This window comes from Pollachius pollachius (genome assembly GCF_949987615.1).
Source record: "Pollachius pollachius genome assembly, chromosome: 2".
Lineage (NCBI taxonomy): Eukaryota > Metazoa > Chordata > Actinopteri > Gadiformes > Gadidae > Pollachius > Pollachius pollachius.
This window is the reverse complement of record NC_136935.1, coordinates 37,439,714-37,454,332: the sequence shown is the minus strand read 5'-3', so window position 1 is coordinate 37,454,332 and position 14,619 is coordinate 37,439,714. Positions and strand designations below refer to the sequence as shown.

General features: G+C 44.5%; 1 protein-coding gene across 1 annotated transcript in view; it reads left to right on the top strand.

Annotated features, from left to right (window-relative positions):
* cacna1ib (calcium voltage-gated channel subunit alpha1 Ib) overlaps positions 1-14,619 on the top strand; it is a gene marked incomplete at its 3' end in the record, with an annotated part of 112,183 nt that overhangs the window by 28,258 nt on the left and 69,306 nt on the right. Inside the window, exon 4 of the mRNA XM_079730335.1 lies at positions 9,083-9,180. Coding sequence (XP_079586461.1) covers positions 9,083-9,180 — 98 coding nt within the window. The remainder of the gene's footprint in view (positions 1-9,082; positions 9,181-14,619) is intronic.

The window sequence follows — 14,619 nt, the reverse complement described above, 5'->3', positions numbered from 1 at the left end:
ATCACACACTGCTCCTGTGTCACTCATCATGCACATCACAAATGGCTCTCAGCCGGTGCATACACATTAGCTATCTGGCTCCGCTGCAAGTACTCCATTGTTAAATTAATTAGTAACAATTCCATAACAATACTACATTTGTAATAATGCATCAGCTAGTAATCACTTCTTGTAGTGTAGCGTTTGTTTATATTTTTCATGTGTGTCTGTTTTGATCCATTGTTGTGCAACTCGTAACAGGCGGTTTGAACACACGTATAAGTGCCTCAGGCTGGAGGTCAATCTTTTCAGACACACCTAGCACCACAGAGGACACTTGCTGAACATCTATTTGTGTTTGTTTCTTTGTTCTGCCCGTGTTCTTCCCTGCAGTTCCCGCAAGAAATAATGTTTGTCTGGAATTGAAATGAATTTTGTGCATGTATACAATGAGAGAGGAGACAGACCCCCGGCATGATCTGGTCCTCATCGTGTCGCAGATGTCCCCACTTCACCCTGAAAACAGTGACACACTCACAGTCTATAGCGGTACCCACTGCTGGGGACCTCGGTTCAGCTGAAACAAATCAACCACCGTCAGCAGCCAGAGGGCAGGGAGCCAGGCCCCACGGCCGCAGAGGATGTAAAATGAACCAAGGTTGAGGCTCAAGACGTTGGGTGAGAGGTGGAAGCTGCCTAGCCCCAAACTGCAATGAGGCCCTTGGTGTGCTTCACCTTACCTTACCTCACCTCCAGGTTTGGTATAGTTTGGTGAACTTCGACTTTATCTCCACTCTCCTGCAAATAGCGACTCTGGTACCTCACGGTCAGTACAGGAAGTTGAATTGAGTCTTTCGCTTCCAAACCCATGTCGTTAAGGAGCAGGTAGGGTTTAGGGATCTTGCTCAGGGATGGGCTGTGGATATTAGGGTTCAAACCCAGACCGTTCCACACTGCTGGACTATCCAGACAGATTTGTTGGATTTCTGAAAGCGTTCTGTTCATGCTCGTAAATGTAACAACATCCTGTTGGAATTGAATTTACGATAAATTCGATAGCCTATTGTGTCGCGATTTCCTTGGACTGCAATTTTCAGCGAAGGAAAGGGTAGTCTAGTGATGCTGAATTGATTTTTTCCAAGATTTTGAAGTACTGTTGACCGGTATTAGGTGAAGGGGGTCTGTGGAGATGTCTTCCCTGTGCCCTGAACGTTGGACATCTTAAGCTATATTTAATCTTGTTGCTGGAAAACAAAGTGTGTGGTATATAAAAACACAGAGTCAGTCGATCACACAAATAGAATATTGACTAGAGTCGACGGCTCCCTCACTTTACTGTGTTTGTGTCATACGGTGGAATTGTGAAAGAGAACTGTAGATCAGGGCTTGTTCGCCGCTCCTGGGAAGTTTGGACATGAGAATCTGATATGGTTGGGATTCAGATTTAATAAATGAAACCAATTAAATAATTAAACTACATTCTTCCTATTTCTCTGTCGCTAGTGATAGCCAGGGGCTAAGTGGTTAGCACTGCTGCCTCCATGTGAGATGGATGTGGGTTCAAACCCTGCAGGGGCATGTCTGTATGGAGTAAGGATGTTCTCTGCAAGTTCATGTAGATTTCTTTCTACTACTAAAGCTATTCCAGGTTGTGTACTTTGTATGTTAAAGTACTTTGCATGTTAAGCTGAACTTCTGCCTCTGCCTTGGATAACCTCCCTGTGGGTTTCTATGTCACCGGCGTAACCAAACTTGGCCGCCGCCGTAGCATCTCCAACCATTTAACTACACGTTGGCATGTAAAACCATGAAGGCAAGCACTGGTATAGAGGATTAAACCGGTCTTGGTGAGATAACCAATATCACAGTCTATCCTGGCTTCACTATAAAACCTTTTACTTTATTAAAAAGTCAATATCACTTTGTTATACCGATTCTGCCCAAGACCCTTTTAAGCAAATGGACCTGCCACAAATGTGGGTACTGTTTTGATGTAAAGCTATGTCTTTTTTTTTTTTTTTGCTCCTTTTGTGCGGTGGCAAATTAATTTTGCCCGGCGGAATCAATAAAGTGTATCTGTCGTTCTCTCTATTTCTCAATGTAATTGTGGGAGTGAAAAACACAAATCCTGCACGTTTTTTATCCTTCTTTTGTAAACATCAAAACCATCGCAGTCAATCGTATTTGTTGTTGAATGGGTCTTCTTTTGACATGAACACAATCTTTCAGAAGTGCCCAAAAAAAAAACACATTTTAAAATCTATCACCGACAAATTTCCCTGCAGACAAAAGGACACTGCTGGGAAAAAGGACCGAACCAGCCACTCTGATTAATCAATGATATAACACAGAAAGGATAAAAAATAAGATTCCTTGTGAATAGTACATGAAGAGACACTGCTGGGATTCTTCTATCATGGATAGGTCAGCATCCCGCTCGCGCATCTTATCCCCTTCATTAGTGTCTGTGTGTGTGTGTGTGTGTGTGTTTGTGTGTGTGTGTGTGTGTGTGTGTGCGCGTGTGTGTGTCTGTGTGTGTGTGTGTGTGGGAGGGTAGGTGGGGGATGGGTGTGTGTGTGTGCGCGTTGGTGGGAGGGTTTATGTGTGTGTGTGTTTGTGCATAGGTGGGTGGGTGTGTGTGGGCTGTTTGAAGTCTTCCTGGTGAACCCACACGGGGGGGATCCATGTAACTGGACAGCAGGACATGGGAGACATCCGGCCCCCCTGGGAACATCAATTAAACAGGAACCCTGTCGCAGCAGCGGCTGCAGCAGCAGGTTTCCACATGCGCGGCATCTGCATGCACCGGCGTCTTTATCCGTCACATGGTTGTACCCTGGTGCTTAACACGGTCATTTGCAACTGTTTGAACATGCAAGCGTACGTGTGGTGAAACTCTGCATGATTTTCTCTCACTACGTTTTTTAAACACGTGTGTGTGTGTGTGTGTGTGTGTGTGTGTGTGTGTGTGTGTGTGTGTGTGTGTGTGTGTGTGAGAGAAATGCTTCAGTCCAGCAGACATTAAGGACATAGGTCATATATTTCTATCTATATCTATCTATTTATAGATAGATAGATAGATAGATAGATAGATAGATAGATAGATAGATAGATATACTTGTATCATTGCCTAAATGGCTTGTTTGTTTAATTGAAAGCGCTAATACATACACCTAAATGAATATATATATATATATATATATATATATATATATATATACATAAGAATTGAAGTGAGAGAGAGAGAACTCTGCTTTAGATCCTCACACATTGCCTCACACCCTCCCACCCTCAGCATGGTACCCAGCGCTCCCGTACCAGGCTGGACGTGGGCGGTCTGGGGCGCCGTGCACCTCCTGATGTTTACGGTGCGGTCGGACTGTGTGTGGGCAGAACATACGCCTGGCCTTCTCCTCCTGCCCCTTCTGACGTACTGCATGCCTCGGCAAGCCAAGGAGAGGAGGGAGGGAGGAGAAAGAGCCGGTGGACACCCATTCACTTTGAACTGTGTTGGCATGGCAATGCTCCGGCATGAACAAAATCGGTTCGATACTTTTTTGCCATAGCCCAAAGCTGTCTGCGTGCAAAGGGCTGCCGGGCATGTGTGTGGGTCTCGTGGGTGTCCCCCTGCGTGTGCCCTCACGTCCCCTGTGTGTTGAAGGACGATCCGTCTCTGCAGGCAGCTGGTGGTCGATCGCAGCTGTTGTGTCTCAATCTTCATCTGCATTTCAAATGTACTCATTACAGATGAAGCCCCGTTGGCATGGTGCTACTGTACAGTTTTCCTTTATGTGCGTATATATATATTTGTGTAGTATGTATATACTAGGGGGCAGAGAAAGAGAGAGAGATATTCTATGCATGGGCTCTCAGCTGGGAAGATGGTCAAGGAGATTGAGTAGGAAGTGTGTGTGTGTGTGTGTGTGTGTGTGTGTGTGTGTGTGTGTGTGTGTGTGTGTGTGTGTGTGTGTGTGTGTGTGTGTAGATGGTTAATTGCATTTTTTGTGCAGATCATGTTTGTTTCTCTCGGGGTGAGCCTTATCATTAGTATATGTGTGTGTGTGTGTGTGTGTGTGTGTGTGTGTATGTGTGTCCTCAGCCTTGCAGAGCTCGCTCTGAGACAAAAGATATATTCCACTCATTAATCTTCTCTTAATAATTCATACCCTGTACTCCAAAATGACTTTGGCCAGAACGGATGGTATTAAATAAGTGTCCTGCTGCTACTCGTTAGCTAACTGGTTTATCCGGCTCTATTAGGGTCTTATGCTTTGGTACTAGGCTGTTATAGAGCTTTGTGGATCCTTATCACACTTAACAGAGTTGGCTCCGAGTCTGACATTTAACCGCCTATGAGCCCAGGTGGGCAACATACTTGTGGTCACCACAATATATATTGTCTACATGGTGAGCATCTAAATCCTACTGTTCACGGTAACTGAATTTAAACAGCTTGTTGTTCTGATCAGGTGTCTGGACGGATATCATTTTGCGTGTGTTCTATACATCCCTGCTCTATGCCTTTGTATTCCTAACTTTATTCAGCTGATAGTAAATCGCAAAGCCCTTGGGCTCTCCAAAGCGTTTAGATCCGTTGAGGGAAGAGACACAAATAACCATCGGAGACATTTTGGGTTTTATTTGACAGCAGGATAAAGCTGTATCCCCCTGCTGAGATGGAAGCTCTGTTGCAGTCTACCTCTCTCTATCATCTTCCTCTCTCTCTTTCTCTCCCTTCCTCCCTCCCTCCCTCCCTCCTTGTCTCTTTCTGTCTTGCTATCTCTCTGTCTCTATCTCTCTCTCTTACTGTTTTTATCTTGCTCACTCTGTCTGCCTTTCTCTCTCTCATTCTCTCTCTCTCTCTCTCTCTCTCTCTCTCTCTCTCTCTCTCTCTCTCTGTATATCTCCCTGTCTCTCTCCCTGCTTCCCGAGGCCAATCCCACAAACATTTGTCATGTTCAATCCACCAACAAAGAAGCTAGTGAGAAAGGTTGAGAGACAGAAGGAGCCCTAGAGAGAGAGCAAAAAGAGAGAGGGAGAGAACAAGATAGAGAGAGAGAGATTGAGAGAGCAAGAGTGAGAGAGAAATTGACATGGCAAAGAAGACAAAGTCAACGATTGAAAGATATGCAGAAAGAAAACAGCAGGAATAGCTGTGCAGGAAAGGAAGAAGCAGAGAGAGAAAATTCTCCCTTGAAATATTCATGACAGGGTTTGGTAAAGGGTCTCCGTCTGACTATTATTAGTTGAACTTTCTGTGCGGAGACACAATTTTCGGTTGCGACTGCCTTGTCTGGTGTGCGTTTGTGTGAGTGGCTCTGCTGTTTAGGTTTTTTCGTCTGTGTGTGCTGTGCTGAGTGTGTTTCTCAGAGCTATGTAAATGTGTCATAGTTGATGTTAAAACAGTTGCCTGACAGCCCAGAGTCTCACAATGTGACTGCACGTGAGCGTCCAGACGTGTGTGTGTGTGTGGGGGGGGGGGGGGGACGGGGGATGGGACGTGTTCCATTGTTGTTGTCCTAAAGGGCTTCCCGTAGGGACGAGAGCTGTTTCAGTCTCAGTCTTGTCATATTCAGCATTTCTCCTGTTATCTCTTTCTGGCGCGCACGCACACACACACACACACACACACACACACACACACACACACACACACACACACACACACACACACACACACACACACACACACACACACACACACACACAGGCTCTTGAACACCTCATCACTTCGAATACTACTCACTGTTCCCTCTATTTCCATCTGCTTCCTACGACCCTAATAACCCTATCAGGGTTATATCATCTGTTTGGCCAGTAGCCCGCCTCCTCTCTCCTGTAGCACACCTGGAAACCAACCTGCCATGTTAGATCACACGTGTCAACGTTCCGCACTGCCAGGAGACCAACTGTTCGTGTTGGCTCCCTGTTTCCCTGGGTCAGAGTTTATACCAGTCCTGTTTGTTGTGATCTTGTCCCTTCAAATGACATCATGTCACAGTGCGGAGGAGTTTGTTCCTGTAGTGCAGATGAGAGGGAGGGAGGAAGGAAGTAAGGAAGGCTGAGTGAGTGATTGATAGTGAGAGAGACAGACAGACAGACGGTTCACTTGGTCTGAGGTAGGTGGTTGAGTACGTCTTGTAGGCAGGTTGGCGATGCTTTAGCGGTATGGTAGAGCGGATACTGCTGTTTCCGCTCCTCTGAAGTCCAACACACGGTTCAGTGATGTGAGGCGCCTTCAGACCGAAGCAGAGTTTTAGAAGGAGCGGCCAGGCTCACGACCTTCTCAAGATCATAACTTTCCACAAACTTTGACTTTATGTATTTTGGAGGAAAAGTACTGAGGCCCAGAGGATATCACATCAAAATCAACCGTGCACTATTTCAAATTGGATCCTCGCTGTAAAAAACCAACCAAGAGAAAATAACAGCAAATTCATAGAAAGAGAATAATGCTAAATGATGCCCTACTAGGTAATCGTTTATTTGTGTGTTTATATGTGTCCCTATAAATAAGGCAGTATCTGCAAATCAGTCAACGTATCTTTAACCTTTCCCTACCAACCATATTTCATTTAAATTGGCATAGGTGTACCTTGGAATGCCTGTTTGGACTAGAAAAGCTTAATCTCTACAGTAAGGCTATTCCACAACTGGAATCCAGTGTAAAAGAATATGGTAGGGGCCAGTCCAGTAGCTCTCAGTAGTTTACAATGTATTATCCTATATATATATATATTACTTTTCCTGCCTATAACACCAATGCAACCCTAGGAAGAGACAGATATAAAGAAGTGTATATATATATTTTTTGTATCGTTTTACATAATATGTCTGTTCATGTTTACCATGTGCACAATCACCATACCAGGCTGCGGTGTGTTGGTAAGAGTACCAAGACACCGCAGCCTGGTATGGTGATTGTGTTGGACCACTCTCAAGGGGTTTGTTGTCGTCCCTGTGGGACACAGTGTTTTTGTGTCGAGCTGCACGCTTGGCTTGCTGAAGGAAGAACAGAGAACAGAACAGAGAATAAGTTAGCGGTGGACTACTGTGACCTCTTGGGGGCTGAGCACTCACCAGAACGTTGTCTTCAAGGTTCCTCGTTCCTCGTCTTTGCCGTGACAGCTCAGCAAGTCTATAATAAAGATAACCCACTGTTGTTTGAAACTATCTCATGACGATATTTTATCTAATCTTCTTCTCGCAATCATACATCCCAATATATTGTCGTGACCCGTGGTCATATCTTTGAGTTTTATGTGTTCATTTCCCTTCCATCTGTTTCATTTTTATTTGTGTGCCACGGTTTTAGATGGCAGGTCGGTTTAAGGATCAGCAATGGACTGCTCTCCATCACAGCAATGTTTGTGTCTTGCTGTGAAATCTTGTCAGATTCATTTATTTTCCATTTCCGTTCCATTACCTTTTTGTGCACTTCATGATGAATTCGAGACTCAGATGAAAGTGGACAATTTCATGTTGCAGCATGTTCCGTTCAGCTGGCCGTGACAAGATGTGTTTAATTGAAGTACTACATATTTGTTTTTTTTTATAATTATATTTTTTATTATAATTGATGAAGAGTATATCACAAGTGGTTGTCTGTGTCGTGTATTACCATTTGTGTTCCAAATAAACTTTGAAGTTGAACCTGAATGAATAACAACAACAACAAACAAAGTTTTTGCTTAAAACATTTAATTTGAATTGTCTGGATTTGTTCCTCACGCAAGGAACCATCTGGTTCCAGTGTGTTTAGCCTTTAAATCTGCTGCAGCTAAGATACAAGAGTTGAAAGAGAGAGAGATTTTTAAACCAAACAACCAAATAAATATTTACTACACATATCCACACACCTGTGGACATTTGGCAAGATGTATTCCCAAAACCGGAGAAAGAAAAAGAGATGCCCAAATTGATCAGAAATGAGCAGTGAGCGGTCAAACATCTGTAATGTCCCTTACCAGAGGCAGGTGCAGTCCTCTCCAAACAGTTATTCTCAGAGTGCATTTCAATCATATCTAATGCATGGCTCCGCTATTTCAAACCAATTACCCTCAAATAATATCCGTTCAATCTTATCTACACCACCTTTGGTGAATAAATGAATGAAGGCTAACACTTGATTAATTTAATTCTCAGGGACCCTTCCTGTCTCTTCCACTTTCACTCTCATTTTTTTTATCTTGTCTTCTGCAATTTCTCTTTCTTGGCATCTTTGTCTTCGCAATTTATTTCCCAGTGTATTTATGATCTCCTACGCACTGCTAGCCTGATCTTTCCTCCACTTCATCTCCTCTCTTCTCTTCCTCCTCTCCCCTTCTCTCTCTTCCCCCCTGTCATATCTGTCATATCTGGTGGCTCTTAACATCTCCTCATGCGCTATAGATCCTTTCATGGAAGATAAGCTCTGTCTTACCGGGAGATATCCCCTCTATTCTTTTCCCTGCTGGACGTTGAACTTTTGTTTCACCTCTGGACTATTTGGGTGAATAGTTCTGTAATGCCGTGGTTTTTAATTACAAAACATCTCTGTAGGAGTGCATATATTGCATTGAGCACAAAAATGGCCCTTCCATGCTCCAAATAGATGTATATAATGTATTATAATATATATATATATATATATATATATATATATATATAACTTTTCCTGTTAATAACTCCAATGCAACCCTAGGAAGAGACGAATATATAGGCTTTTTTTTTTTGTATCATTATGAATAATTTGCCTGTTCATGTTTACATTAATTGCACTCTGGTTGCCCCTAAAACTCATGTTTATATGATGAAGACGAGAGGATGCAGTAAATCAAGTTCAGCAGTTCAGCTTCATTAGCTGTTAGCGTTGTGCTGATCCTAACTCTTTGTTGTGTGTTGTTCGTTTCCTATCTGCTCTCGGCTAGTTTTTTGGCTAGCGCAGCAGCTAGGAACGCAGCGGAACATACCTGATGCTATTCTTCGATGACCCTAGTACAATGCTCATTTGTTCGGTCTCTGTGTGTGTGTGTGTGTGTGTGTGTGTGTGTGTGTGTGTGTGTGTGTGTGTGTGTGTGTGTGTGTGTGTGTGTGTGTGTGTGTGTGTGTGTGTGTGTTACAGTATCGTGGAGTACTCCCTGGACCTGCAGAACGTTAACTTCTCCGCCATCAGGACGGTGCGGGTACTGCGGCCGCTCAAAGCCATCAACAGAGTGCCAAGTAAGACCCTGCTGACATCATCATAGTGGGTCTTTTCCAACCAGCGTCCATTTTGGTTCAAGTAGCTGGCTAGGTGGGGCCAAGATGGTGGGTGAGCACGTCCCATAACACAGCTGCGCTAGGGACGCATTGTTTCAGGATTCATATTCCTTCAGAGATATAAATCACTAAGTATGAGTAATGAGAAAATGAAAAAATGGGGGCGACTTGAAGTGACACAAATTATGTTTCATATTTTTTGCTTGTGGTGTGGAAAGGATCGAGAATTCGTTCCATGACGAGTCGTTATTAATCGCTGCCTGTATTTCCATTTTTCAGGGGGCATGATTATTATTCCATGTGATCTCTTCCACTCCGACACTTTTGCCATCCTCTCTTGCAATGACATCCAGCCATGTCATGTCGTTAGATGAAGAGGAGAACCCTCTTCATCTAAAGACATGTGTCATCTCTGTGATGTCATTTCCCGCTGAGCTAGAGGCTACATGTTTATCAGCCCATAATCCACACTTTTAAACTGAGCTGCCCATCTCTTCATGTGTGTTGAAGTGACATTGTTTGCAGTGATCTTACTGTACTGTATTGACCCAGAATGCATTCAACTCCACTATACCTAGAAATCCAACCACGATTGTGTACTTAGGTGGGTGGTGGTATTCACGTGTGTATGAGTCAACACAACAAAATACCACAATATGCACAAAGTGCAGAGGAAGAATATTTAAATTTCAGCTGACATGATGAAAGATGAAGGAAACTCATATCTAATCATTTTCGGTAACGGTGGTGTAAGCAGAATGAACCACTCCGGGCAGTCCCGTTATTGGAAAGCAATGTACAATGAGAGTGTGCTGATGTGGCCCAGGCATGGCCCAGGTTTTCCTCTCCCTCCGACATAACAGGAAGCCTGTTGTGGTTCCATTCCACTCCATCCTCCACCGGTTCTCAACAAAGCTGGGGACTAATTCAGGCCACCATAACGAGTCAAGCTCCACCATGCATTGAACCCTGTTAGCTGCTGTCGGAGTAGCGAAAACTGTGCAGCCCGTCAGAATCTATAACCAGTAACCTAAAAAAACGGTTGTAATAAAACAGCTCATTATACTTAATAATAGCCTCAGAACATTGTTTGGAGCAGAGCTGATACGAGCGGTATGTGAAGGGGTTTTAGGAGGCCGGCCACTGGCAGTGGCTAGCCCATTTTAAACTGAGTCTGGAAACCAATTATGTTAAGCAGCTTGGAGTGGCCTGTATACTATAGGAGCACTCAGACTTAATGCTGTTTTGCTTCTTTCTCAAGTGTAATTGCTGAGATCTTCTCATTGATGTATTATGCCTCCCCATTATAGCGGCTGTGATGGGCTATCACATAAAGCATTGCTACAAGAGGATTATTCAGGATCCAAGTCCCATGATGCCTTGCTCTCCAATCATTTCCCTGCATGTTAAACTATGTTAACTATGTTAATCTAAAGGCCTCAATGTAAGCTTTCCTGACTTCAGGCCTCATCTGATCCGGTAGTGTGTGTGTGTGTGTGTGTCTGTGTGTGTGTGTGTGTGTGTGTGTGTGTGTGTGTGTGTGTGTGTGTGTGTGTGTTTTGGGGGGGGGGGGGGCTACGTCTTGTTTGACTTGTGTGTCATTCAGACCTGACATGTTGCTTTTTCACCCACACATAAAACCTGTCTAATCAAGAGAGGAATATGAATGGGGGCTTCTGTTGGATCCAGGCTTCCGTCTGAAGACCTGTCCATCACCCACACCCTCATCTCCCAAAACATGTACCCGTCATCTGGCATCCTTCTGTAGCTGTAGTTGTTTATGTTGTTTAAATGCAGGCTCTGCTTTCATATGTGTATGGTTTTTTACATATATTACACATATAAATATACGTGTATATATGTTTGTGTGTGTGTTTGTGTGTATATATATGTATATATGCATATGGGTATATATGTACACAGTATATATATGTATAAATAAATATATATTTACAGATGCTTTCAGCTTTAAGATGTTTATAGAGGTTTTGCTGTTTACCCGCAAACCACTAGCAAGGAGGTTTATAATAATTCCGAACAAAACAACACAATCTGGATGGATGGAACCGAGGAAAGAATTATGAGGAAAAGCATCATATGATAAATGATGGAAGGATGTGGGGATTATCCAGCATCTCTGAGGAGTGCTTGAGGTAAAGAAGAAGGGGGAGGAGAGAATGTGTAAGCCAGGAGGGGTAAATGATGCTGAGGCAGGGCTGGAGTGGGGTGGAGGAGGGGGAGGTGGAGAAGAAGGTGGTGTTTGAGGGGATGGGAGTAGAGGGACTAGGAGCAGGGTACTATTAGCAGGATGGATAGAGAGGACGAGCCCATGAGAGAGAGAGAGAGAGAGAGAGAGAGAGAGAGAGAGAGAGAGAGAGAGAGAGAGGCTGGCATGAAAATAGCCAGACAGGTTTTCTTGTACTGGTTTGAAGTGGTTTCTCTCACTCTGCTCCCCCTACATCCATGCATCTCTTGCTACCCTTCCTCTCCCTCCTCCAACTCTCTGTTCATCTCGAGCAACTCCATTTCCCATCTCCACCACTCCATCTCCCTTCTCTCCCTCCTTCCCCCATCACTCTCTCCCCTCTCCTTCTATTCCACTCTGTTCAGAGATGGTGTTCTAATGAACCGCCAGGGGCCAGGATATAATTCCCACTGTTGTCGTTCTGCTCCAGAGCTTGGGTAGAAATACACACACACACACACACACACACACATACACACACACACACACACACACACACACACACACACGCACACAATCATTCACCTCCATTGTAAATGGTGAGGCTGTGTGTTGTCAGTGTTTCTAGTGTTGGATCAACCACATATGTGCTTCTGGCTCTGCATAGGAACATTTATGCACACACCTAGCTATGCAGTCACACTGTCACCAACACTCAGGGCTGTGGACGAAACTGTTAGTTTCAACTACTTTCCAATGTCAAATCAGTTTTCTGAAGGTACCCACTGTACTCACACATGTGTCCTCATGAAAAATGCAGCAATACTCAGTGGATGCACTGTGAAACATTTGTTGAATCCACTTCTTGTGTCGCAGTGAGTGTGGCCATGTTTCGAGTGGTGCTCTCAAACCATGGGCGTCGATGACCAAGGATGTACTTAAACCGACGAGGCGACACAAGAAGTGGATTTCCATATTGTTTGGTTATCCGTTATTTTAAATGTTATGCCCGACAGGTGACGGTTCCACGCCTATACGGATTGTTCATCAGAATGCATCATGGGATTATTTGCTTGCAGCACTCCACACCATATTGAAAGGGCTCCAGAGAGTTGTAGTAAAATTAAAATCCTTAATCCATGCAAAAATACCGTAACCTAGGCTAATGAAAACTTTGGTGGTTTCTAGCAAAACAATGTCCCCCCATTCAAACAAGTTACTAAACAATGAACCATGATGATACTGAGGTTGCATGGTGAGCGAGCAAACAGAGCGTGAGTTTGTAGGGTGAGCGAACCGAGAGAGCGAGAGGGAAAGAACAACCACCGACCGAACAACAAAACACGACCGATCACAGAGGTCAGGAAGCCTTCTAAGAAAAGCTGTCATGAAATCCATTTCAAAGGTTTTAGCGCTCACGCTGGTTAAGCCACAAGCGTTTAAAAACCTGGAAGCTCTACGAGGCCTATTGGCAGGGATGTGGGGGTTCTTGGTACCATTCCTAACAAAATGCAGCCGATCTGCATCAAAACAGCCCTGCCACAAAGCAAGCTAATTCCCCTGCCTCTATGGCGGTGAGAGGCAGCGATGAGACAGCCTTCATTAAAGACAATTTAGCACAGAGCTCATCTCTGGGGCAACTCAATCTGCACGGTCTCACACACACACAAACACACAGACACACACATATACACAACGAGGCACTCGTCAAGTCACATACAGTGTACACATACACCAAACACATGTGCATAAGCACAACCATGCACGGGCCTACACACACACACACATACAACAAGCATATTGTGTAAACACACACACACACACACACACGCACACACACACACGACAAGCATATCCTATAATCACGCACACACATACACTGAAATACAATCAAACACAAAAACACACACTTAGGCACACACACATTCACGAAAAAACCCAGGCATCCATTCTCACTAAAACCATATGAAATGCAAAGCAAACACCTGACCTCCCTGATGAGCCGTCGCTGAGTGGTCCGCTAATGGGGGCTAACCAGCCATGGGCCCTAATGGACAGGAGATGGATTAGACTGTTTACTACATTACCCACAACACCCTGTTCTCCAGAGACACGGCTCATTTAACTGCCACATCCACAACCATCATGTCTTCTCCTTCCCCCCCTTATCTTATTTCTGCACAGCCCAGTTCTACTTCAGCTGTTTTTCATTTTTCCTAATTTTCTCATTTATATGTCTCTGCTTCCGTGCTATTTCCCCCCTCCGTCCCCCCCTCTCTGTGTCTCTATCCATCTCTCTCCACCTCTCCCTCCCACTCCCTCTCTCTCTCTCTTACTTTCTCTCTCTCTCTCTCTCTCTCTCTCCCTCTCTCTCTCTCTCTCATCAGCTCACCCTCACTCCATCACTGTGATTGTCTATCATAACATGTACCAACGTGCGGCGAGTGTACCCAGCTCTAATCAAATTAATCCCATTAAGGTAACGCAACCTTTAGCTTTCATACGGAAACCGTCGGGATATTAGCGTCTCCACCAGCCGCGCTGCGACAGATGGCCTTGTCGAGTTAGCCACGGATGAATTCTCCAGGTCCTTGCCCCAGTGGAGTTTGTGCAGAGAACCCTGGCCCTGTGAGATCCAGAGTAATGAGTACCACGGGCGAGCGCACGCATCAGCACTATGGCTGTGGCAGCATGCTAGCGGTGTGTAGCTTGGCATAGGATCCCTGAGAGTCCGAGGTTATCCTCGAGACATAGCCACCTCAACCTATGTAGATCCACACCCATCTGCATCTGACCTCCACCTCTATAGATCTAAACCCACCTCCACATGTATAGATCTATACCCTTCTCCAACTATATAGAGCGATACCCAACTCCACCTGTATAGTTCTTAATTCACCACCCAATCTCCCACCTCCACCCTATCTCCACCTGTATAGATCTATGGCCAGGGCCACCTGTATAGATCTATACCCATTGGGCCACCTTCTACCATCTTCATTGTCCCGCCAGACGGAATTCGGTTTGCAGCAAGGGTTTTAAGATGAATAAACAAGCTATACAAATGAAAACATCTAAAACACAGGATCTGCAGGCAACGGAAAGGACAACAATAAGGCAGCACACAACAACAGGATTAGTTGAAATCTCCTTACATCTCCACATCAATCAATAAATTGAATTCTCTGAGGAAAAACAAGAAAAGATCTGGTCTC